The sequence below is a fragment of the Cetorhinus maximus genome, chromosome 1 (assembly GCF_964194155.1).
Source record: "Cetorhinus maximus chromosome 1, sCetMax3.hap1.1, whole genome shotgun sequence".
NCBI lineage: Eukaryota > Metazoa > Chordata > Chondrichthyes > Lamniformes > Cetorhinidae > Cetorhinus > Cetorhinus maximus.
The window spans coordinates 241068888-241079574 of NC_135879.1; the positions used below are offsets into that span (position 1 = coordinate 241068888).

The following is a 10687-nucleotide window of genomic DNA, read 5'->3' on the forward strand; positions in this document are numbered from 1 at the left end:
CTCTCTTAAATCAGTTAATCAACACCCTATTTGCTGCTTTGATTCAGCATCTAATAACTACAACTCTATATAATAATGACTCCCTGTCATGTCTTTTGAGTTGTGATTCTCACACTTCAGTAACTGTGTGAGCAACCAATTCCCTAAAATCTAAAAATCTAGAAAAAAAAATTTAAAATAAAGGTCCAAGAAGCTCATTCCACTAGATTCTGTGAATCTCCCACAAGGACACAGTGGCGTAGTGATCTTCCTCAGGACAAATAGTCCCAAAAGCTGAGCTAACGATTTAGGGAACACAAGTTCAAATCCCACCATGGCAGCTTTGAGAATTCAGGTCCAGTTAAACACAAAACTGCAAATTAAATTTAAAAATCTGGCACCAGAAAAAGTGACAATGAAGCTGTTGGATTGTTGTACAATCGACATTCTCTCTAAGCTGCGCGGCAATCAGGACTGTGCCACACAAGGGACCTGATGGGCCGCGCACGAGAAACATACCCTTTAAGATGCTCGCACAGGTGGCAATCTTAAAGGAACTGTGCAAACAAGCCGTGCACAGCGAGGGGACATGAGAGGGAACAATCCCCACTGGTTCACTAATGTCCTGCAGGGAAGGAAGCCTGGTCGGAGAATGAGTGCGAGATTCCAATACCACACCAACATGATTGGCTCTTAACTGCCCTCTGAAACGTCCTAACAAAGCTATGCAATTCAGGGCAACCAGGCAATAAGTAGCAGCCTTGCCAGTGGCACTGATGTTCCTAGAGCAATTTAAAAAAAAAATGTATGGTCACAAACCACTCCCTCCTGTTATCAGTGCAAGCTCATTTTAATAGACGGTACATGTAAAATTAACCTTGAAACACAGCACATCACTAGTGGGACAATGCTTTTGATACAGATAACAGACAGATACAAAGACAACATGTGCATTAATCCTAGAAATCGAGGAAATCGTCAACCATACTTGCAAACCTCAAGCATATTTTTTGAACAGAATCTTGCCACTGCATCATTTACATAACTCACCATTTCCCTTTGTTAAACAGTCACTACCTTTTTGTATTCATGCAAATTTCAGACTCCATTTATCAAACAAGAAGAGGTATATTGATATAACAACAAAATACTGTGGAAACTGGAGATGTAACATGCTGGAAAAGCTCAGCAGGTCTAGCAGCATCTGGGGAGAGAGAAACAGAGTTAACGTTTTGAGTCCAATATTACTCTTCCTTGGAACTCACGTGGAGCTTATTCACTTCGGAAATTAGATGAGGTGCATTGTTGTAACTGCACACATCCCCCCCCCCGCCACCGCCCAAATAATTAACTACCCCTTGTGGGAACCACGGGACTGCACAGCTTCCAAAGGTACAATTCCAGAGAATTTGAGGAAATAGAAACAAAAAGAAACTTGGATCCCATTATGATGCCCCATCCCTGCCAACAGCTCCAACCCCTCCATATCCACAGCGCCTGTACTGCAAGTCCAGAATATGCAGTGTTTTCCTTCTTTTAATGAGCTCCAGCAACAATACAAACTTGAATGGGAACAGTGGGAAGGCCATTCACATTCTTATATCATGGGTACTTACAGCCTGTCATGCCTTTGCTGGCTCTTTGAATAAGTAGTTGTACTTTTCCACACCCCCAAATTTTGTCTGTACCCCTGTAAGTTCCTCATTTTCATCTATTGTCCAAATCCCTATCAAAATTATTTATGGAATCAGCTTCCACCTTTTCAGGTACAGCACTTCAGATCCTGACAACTCAAATTAAATAATTTTCTCCTCCTCTCCCTTCTAGATCTTTTGCCAATGATTTTAACTCTGTGACCTCTGGTTATTGACTTACTTACCAGAGGGAACAGCTTTACTCCATCTGTTCCATCAAAACCCATCATCATTTTAAAAACCTCAAGCCCGATCCATCATTCAATTAGATCATGGTTGATCTGTACCTCAACTTCATTCATGCATCCTTGATCTTTTCTGGTGTGCAACCAATTCTTCACACACCTTGGATCTTCATTCCAATGGAAATACCTCCATCGGTGTTAACTCCGATGTTTCAATTAGCTCCTGGACTTCATTTATCCTTCATATCTGACTTCAAATTTGGACAACAGTTTGTCAATGCTCTCTGCTAACTGCACCTATATGTCAACTTTATCCTACCATGAGACCTCTGACTTTAACTCTGGACTCCCTCCTGTGTCCTCTATCTTGTAGAAATAGAGAATAGATATATGTATTCTGATAATTGCTACATAACCAGGCCTATGTAAGAGTTTTCCCTGTACCCATTCTTGCACACACTTTAGCTGCTGCTCCAAAATTGAACCAATCGTATTTCCTCTTTTTTTACAACTTCTCTCTTTAGCCCTCATAGACCCCTCTTCTCCTTTTGTCATGTCTCCTGTCTCCCATTTCGGATACTCTGCCCACCCAAATCCCTACCTCAACCTTCAAAACTCCTCACCCTCCCTACACCCCTGATACCATCCCAGGCTTACCCCTCCTCTTAGATAAGCTTCCTACAGCTTTCCTCTGCGCTTCTCTTGGTCTCCTCCAAAAGGGCCCAGAGAGACACTTGCCACTGCCTCCTTATGAGCAGTGACCCCAAATTCCCCATTCGCCCCTCAACAATATTCGCACCCTGCACACCGACTGGAGCCTAATCCTGCCAATCTCCTCCTCACCCAACTATCTTTCTCGCTTCTAATCTTGTGGACTCTACAAAATCAGCTATCAACACCTTTCTCCACATATTCTTCCAGAATTCAATTTTGAAGAAGGCCCTGTCATTCATGAGCTCATTCTGGATGACTGCACCAACGTCCTGGCCTTGAAGGAAACATTTCTGGCCTTCCCCCTAAATGAAGCCTCCTCACCTGGCTATAGCTATCACCACTGCGTCACCCAGACCATCATGGTGGTGTGGTTTATATCACCAAATCACACCTTGGTCTATCCCCTACTCCTCTGGCACTTTCTCTTCTTTTGAGCATATCACCTTATTTATTCTCTCTTGCACACCCCCCCCCAATCCCCCCATTAAAATCCTCACCCGCTACTATCCACCCAAGCGCCATAAAAATTTTCTTACTAAGATACCGCCACTGCTGTCCTCCCTCAGCCCCTGCACCAAGTGACTTCTTAGCCTCGGTGATTTCAACCTCTATTTCAACTCATCATGCTCTCTCTCCTTTGAGATCACTGCCCTCCTAACCTACCTTAGTGTCTGTTTTCATACAAAATGCCTCAACCCATATTCATGATCTCACCCCCAGCCTTGCCATTTCACATGGCCTCACTACTCCCATCCTATCAATCAAGCCATCTCTAATTACTTCTTTGCACTGCTCTCCTCCTACACCTCTGTTTCCCCTTCCAGCCCTAGCTCCAACTCTTTTTTTAAAAAAAAGCACACTCTCCCAATTCTGCACTTTCAAAATCCCATCTTGCTGCCCTTTGGCCCTTCATTCACCATATTTCTACAGCTACCAAGTTGCTCAACTTCACCTTTGACGCCCCAGTCCCCATTAAAACTATTACACTCTCTCACCCTTGCTGCCCTCCTTTCCACTCCCTTGAGTTCAACGGATGCAGACTTTAATGGGCATGGTGGGCAACAACTTTAGCCATTCTCCGCCAGAGGCTCAACCACACCAGGTACTCTCAGATCCTTCTCTCCTCCATCAAAACTGCTCACTACTTCCAGGGTCATTCTAAATTGCAAAGTTAGCCCCTAGCTTTCTTACTGCAAATTGCCTTCTTAAATCCCTCTCCAATAAGTGCAACTTCTTTATCACTAAGATTAAGACCAGCTATCTCTGTCATTTATTTCCCCACCCTTGCCCTGAGCTTGCATCGTTCTCTCGTATCTCCCCCCATGCCCTTTGAGCTCATCTTGTCCATGAGACCCACCTCCTGTTCCCCCCGTTTTATCTCCTCCCCTCCACAGATGCTGTAAAACGTGCTGAGTATATCCAGCATTTTACAATGTCAGCCGTGGTTCAGTGGGTTGCACTGTTCCCTCTGGGTCAGAAGGTTGTGGCTTCAAGTCCCACGCCAGAGACGAGCACAATATCTAGGCTGACATCACAGTGCAGTACTGTCTTGTGAATGAGATGTAAAAGATTCTATGGCACTATTTTGAAGAGGAGTAGGGGAGTTCTCCCTGGTGTCCTGGCCAGCATTCACTAAAACAGCTTATCTGGTTGCTTCTGGAACTTTGCTGTGTGCAAATCAGCTGCAGCGCTTCCTATGTTTCAATAGTGACTGCAAGTTCTTCACTGACTGTAAAAGTGCTTCTGGAATGCCGCGAGGTCATGAAAAGGCAAGATATAAATGCCAATCTTTCTTTCATTGTGGAAGCTACAGTAGTTTGATACTAGTGCTGTTCATTGTTCCTTCAAACTTTCCTCTTCTGTTCCTCCCAAGTTCCAAATTCCCATGTCTTTCCGCTTCCTTGCAGCCTCAGTGGGCTCAAGTTGATAAGTATATCACATTCATACTTTCCCAAGGACCTCAATGTTGTGGAATACTTTACCTCTGTCAAGTTTTTCTTCCTCCTCTTGATGTTTAAAATCCAGCCTTCCTGACTTACTTAGTTTTCTGGTAAGAGGGAGTGGTGAATTTCTTCTATTTATCACCATGGTATGGGCATCTCTGGCAAGACAAGGCTGGCAATTTATTGCCCGTTACTAGATGTCCTTCTTTTTGAAACACTGCAGCAGCTTGATACAACTCAATGGCCAATATGGATGGCAGTCAAGAGTCGACATCGACATACATTGACATGTGACTGGAGTCACACTAGGCCCAGACGGTAAGGATAGCAGGTTCCTTCCTTGGAGAAACCAGGTGGGTTTTTATGACAATTCAACAGCTTCATGGTCACTTTTATTAATGCCAGCTTTGGAGGTTTTTTTTAGAAAACACTAAATTAAAATTCTGAGACTAGCCAGCTGTTAATTGAACTCGCATTCAATTATTAGGCCACCTCTCAGATTAATAGTCCAACAACACAAACATTACAAAACAATACCAGTGGCTGATTTAGAACCAAGATTATTCTATGCAGTGACACAGTGTGAATTTGCTAAACCCCTCTTCGTGTAGGATGGTCTTTACACTGAAGCATCGAAGCTTTATTTTCACACGATGAAGCCAGGAGTAGAGAAGGCAGTTTGTGCATCAAGCACTCGTCCAGGGTAAAGCACACAAAGCAATGACTGGTTGCAAAACTTCCTCACAAAAGGGTGTGACAAGAAAAGAGAAAGCTAATGATCTAATTCAAAGATGCAAAGTCAATAACCAAAAACCAAAGAGAGCATAAGTTCAAAGTAAACAAATTTCAGGCAACATTAGAAGCAGGAAGAGGTTAAGGGGTCAACTGCAAATGTTGAAGAAAGACAAACTTGCATTTATCCATCACCTTTCATAACCACGTAGTGTTTTATGGCCAATGAGTTACTTTTGAAGTTTAGTCTAGTCACTGTTGTAATGTAATGTAGGAAACATGGCAGCCAATTTGCACTCAGCAAACACCTATAAACAGCAATGTGATAATGACCACATCATCTGTATTTTTAGTGATGTTGATTGAGGGGTAAACATTGCCCAGGACACTGGGGATGACTACCCCACTCTTCTTCAAGTATCATAGGACCTTTGACACCCATCTGAAAGGGAAGATGAGGCCTTGGTTTAATGTTTCATCGAAGACATCTGTGCAGCACTCCCTCTGTACTGCACTGGAGTGTCAGCCAGATTTTTGTGCTAGTGGGACTTGAACCCAGAACCTTCTGATTTAGAGGCAAGAGAGCTGCCAACTGAGCTACAGCTGATAACAAATGCCGGAAGCAAATTTCATTTACATAGCAATTCTAATATGGATGAATTCCCCAAGGAGCTTTACAGGAGCAATTGTCAAACAGTTGACATTGATCCAGATAAGGAGATATTAGGACAGGTGGCCAACAGTTTAGTCAAAGAGAAAATTTGTAATAAGTGTTTTAAAGGAAAGAGAGGTGGAGAGGCTTAGGGAAGAACTTCCCAATACACAGTCTGGATGGTTGAAGGCACAGTTGCTACTAGTGTAACAATGAAAATCAGAAAACTTCTGGTAACAAACATAATAAAATGTTGAAAACCTGCAGGTCAATCTGAAAGAAGAGTGTCTACTCAAGAAAACCTTAACCTTTGGTTTCTCTTTCAATGCTGATGCACCTGCTAGGCACTTCCAACATTCTCCACAAAGAGTGGAAGTATTTTCTTCCTTTCTCGATAACCGCAGCATGTGAAAAAAACTTCCAATAAAAACATTCAATTTGTCTTCAATTGAATCCCTTAAAAAAGATGGGTTGTGTTGGCACTGAAGACCATGAAGCGATCAACAGCAACGGTTCAAGGTGGTGGCTCACCATCACCTTCTCCAGGGCATGGGCAATAAATGCTGATCTTGCCCCAGATGCCCACATCCCATGAAAGAATAAAAAGAAAATCTTGGTGTTACTCTCTGGAACTCCCTTGCTAAAATTTACCACTTTGCTAGTTATCTCTCCTACTTTCTCAAAAAGCTACTTTTCCAATCATGATTTGGTCATTGCCAGTAACTCTCACACCACATTCAATATTCCCTTTCTATTCTGTGAACCGGTTTGAGACATGTACCATGTGAAAGACGCTGTAGAAGCGTAGCTTATCTGGACTGCCATAACTAATAATAGGTTATTAGGATGGACAAAGGTAAACCAATAACCTAAAATGTTCAGTTGGTAGCATTCTTACCCAAGTCAGAAAGTTGCGGATGCAAGTCCCACTCCAGAAACTTGACCCCATAATCCATGGTGATACTTACAGTGAAGGGAGATGGCACCTTTGCACTGTCAAAGGTGCCGTCTTTCATATGAGAAATTAAACCAAGGCTCATCTGCCCCCTCAGGGGATCTTTTACGTCCACATGAAGACTATTTCAGAGAAGAGAGAAGGGCAGAGCATGGTGCCCTGGACCAATAATTATCTCTCAACCAACATTGCCATAACAGGTGGATCTGATCATCTTTTTCATTGCTATTTGTGGGATCTTTCTGGGCTTTGCTAATTGTTGCAATGTAGGAAATGTGGCAGCCAATGACTACATCTCATACTTAAGGTACAAGATTCTGAGGAGGCTTGACAGCGTAGATGTTGAGAAGATGTTTCCACAAGTGGGGAAATCTTGAACTAAGGGACATAGTTACAGAATTAAGGGGACACTCATTTAAAATTGAGATGTGAAGGAATTTCTTCTCTCAGAGGGTGGTGATTGTCTAGAATGCTCTACCTCAGAGTTGTGGAGGCTAGATCACGGAAAGTATTTAAAGAGGAGGTAGATAGATTTTTTAAATAATCAGGGAGTTGAGGGCTATAAGGAGCTGGCACAAAAAGGAGTTGAGGCCTGGGGCAGATCAGCCATGATCTTATTGAATGGCTGGGCAGGCTCGAGAGGCCAAATGGCCTACTCCTGTTCCTATTTCTTATGTTCTTAAATAGTTGTAAAGCATTTTGAGATACTCAGATCATGAAAGGCACTATATAAATGCAAGCTCTTTCATCTATCTTTAACACTTCGGGTCCAGTTATATGGGAACTGTGGTTCAACCTTGGTGACTAACTGGTTAAGTTGGAATTCTATTGACGTGGTAGGTATGTTACTCAACAAAGATGAGAAGGGGGGTGGGGGCAAGAGACATGAAGGAAAAATTCCAAAAATTTTTCTCACTTTGGAAATCTGTTGATGACTAATCACCTTTCTCAGGATATTCACACCATAAAAACTGCAGAATGCTCATCACAGTGCAAATCATATCAAAAATGGGAGATGGTAGCATAGTGGTACTATCCCTGGATATAATATAAAGGCCCAGGCTAATGCGCTTTGGACATGCATTCAAATCCACCCCGGTGAAATTTAAATTCAATTAATAAATCTGGAATATAAAACTAGTCTCAATAATGGTGACCATAACAACTATCACTGATTGTTGTAAAAATCCCATCTGGTTCACTAATGCCCCTTAGGGAAGGAAATCTGCGTCCTTATCTGGTCTGGCCTACATGTGACTCCACAGCAATAACTGCCCTCTGAAATGGCCTAGCAAGCCACTCAGTTCAAGGGCAATTAGGAATCGGCAACAAATGCTGGCCTTGCCTGTGACGCCCAAATCCCATGAAATAAAAAACCTTTTCCATGTTTCAGTTTCTTGCAGGCTTAATGTAGTCAATTGCTTCAAAATCAAAATGTAACACTGCAATATAGTACACACCACAGGGCTTAATTTTCTTTGTGGAATTGAAAAGGAAGGCACTACAAAAGGCAAAGAGAAATTAAGCCAAACAGACTACCAGAGTTGCCCCGGGCTCCCAAATCATCTAAAGTTTGAGATGTTACAATCAGCCTCCTGACTCCAGGATAAGGAGCAGATGGGAAAATAAAGGAGGACAGAGATATCCTGAAATTGTCTACCACTTTCACCACACAGACTGCAGTGGTTCAAAGTGATGCTCCTCCACCTAATACCTCCCTAAATCAAATCTAAAAAGAATGGAAGAGGAGGGAAGGAAGAGGAAAATCAATCCTGACCATTAATTAGTGACCTCTCAGAAAATGCACATGGAAGGGTACAGTAATGCAGTGATAACACTGCTGGATTTAATAACCACAGATCTAATCCCATCGAGAATGTGAATTCATTTTTTTTCTTTTAGACGTAAAACGCTGATCTCAGCAAAAGTGGCCACAAAGCTGCTGGATTATAAAAGCCCAACTGGTTCACTGTGGAGTCCTTTGGAGATGGAAATCTACCATCCTTACCCAGTCTGGACCCCAGGTACAACTCCAGAACCACACCATTGTGTTTGACTCTTAACAGTCCTCTGAAGTGGTCTAGCAAGGCACTCAGCAATTCACGAGGGCAGCCCACCATCATCCGCTCAGGGTGACACGGGATGGCCAATAAAACACCCGCAACACCCACATTGCAAGAATAAATACCCATCCCTCTCCTCACAGGATCCTCTCCCCAAAACCGACACCCAGTGCCTGGGCTCACCGACGAAGGATGAGAGAAGGTACCAGATCAAAAAAGAGAGAGGAAAACTGGGGCAAAACACAAACACAGTTATACACACACACACACACACACACACCAGAAATACCCCCTTTAAATATCACCACCTCCAACAAAACTCCTTATTTAATTCATCCAGAACTGATCACCAAACCTCTCAGGAGCTATCTTTTTTTTTGAATGTTCAGTACTTATTGTACGAAAAACAGGGTTAAATTGCAAAAATCTCCAAACAAATCGGTACTGGAAATAACCGTTCTGAATTAAAAGTCCATCTCTTTAAACATTCCGAGATAAGCATAAAGGGAGGGGAAGGGTCTACGAATAATGCGTTAAAAATCTGCAATAAAAAAGTAAATTAAACAAACAGACACAAGTAAGCGGACCTACATTTAAACACATCTAGCATCTACATTCTCCGGACGATCTTCGCCCCAATCAACGTCTACAAGTCATTTGGGTCTGAAATCTACTGAGTTCTAACGTAAATAAGCAAATGCAATTTGAGTACCGCACCCGATCCCTTACCTTGCCGAATTTAAGTTGCAAGACATGCAACTGGCCCTCTTTAAAGGCCCTGTCCATGTTGCAAATCCCTTTTCTCTCTCTCTCTCTCTCTTTCTGTGCCTCTTCTCAAAACAAAATCGAAGTTTTTAAGTTTCTCCTCCAAACTTCCGTGCAAAATTCTCTACTTCCGCATCGTCACGCCAGTCAAAGCATCCAAATTCGGTCTAAGCTTGTTGGACCACTTGTTGCTGGAATCCGTGACTGGCCTCAACACCCCCACTTCCTCCCAGTCAGTTTGCAGAAACTCCACTCCAACATCAACTCCAGTCTTGTTTCTCCTTCTCTGCCACAGGACTCGTTTTTGAAACTGGGCGGGGTTGTCCCTCGCACTGCTGTTTCAAAATAGCAGTCACCCCCCCCTTTCTCCTCTATTTGACAGCCCAAACAGGAATGCAATCCTTTTAAGTGCCCGGCTCACGGTGCACAGCTTTGGAAAATGCTGCACCTTGGGGACATCAGAGAAGGAGTCAAGTCTCGGCTCTGCAGATTTGATCTGGAATGCACTGACTGAAACAATCACAGAATCACAAAGGAAGCAGATGAACAGGAACATTGAAAAAGAGAACTGGACCGAATACTTGAAAAGCAGAAAATTCCACAGTTATGTGGAAAGAGCGAAGTGGGGGGAGGGGGTGGTGGGACAAATTCGATTGCTTTTTCAAAGAGCCAGCACTGTGACAATAGGCCGAATGGCCTCCTCTTTCTGTGTGATATTAAGGTCTTAACTGGGTGATTAGAAACAGTAGGAGGCATGAGCGAGATCAAAAATATACATAGGAGGATCAGAGAGGATGTAGGCATGTGATTCTCTCACCTGATATCAAGAAATGGCTGAATACAGCAAAGGCAATGGGTCCTGACAACATTCCAGCTGTTGTACTGAAGACTTCTTTATTCTTTCATGGTGATGTGGGTGTCACTGATAAGTGACAGCATTTGTTACCCATCCCTAATTGCCCTTGCTAGGCCATTTCAGAGGGCAGTTAAGAGTCAACCACATTG

General features: G+C 42.9%; 1 protein-coding gene across 1 annotated transcript in view; it reads right to left on the bottom strand.

Moving 5' to 3' along the window:
* Positions 1 to 9987, bottom strand: part of dok1b (docking protein 1b) — a 96233-nt gene extending 86246 nt beyond the window's left edge. The window contains exon 1 of the mRNA XM_078554798.1: positions 9647 to 9987. Within this exon, the coding sequence (XP_078410924.1) occupies positions 9647 to 9703 (57 nt within the window). The 5' untranslated portion in view covers positions 9704 to 9987. The remainder of the gene's footprint in view (positions 1 to 9646) is intronic.
* Positions 9988 to 10687: the final 700 nt, after the last annotated feature.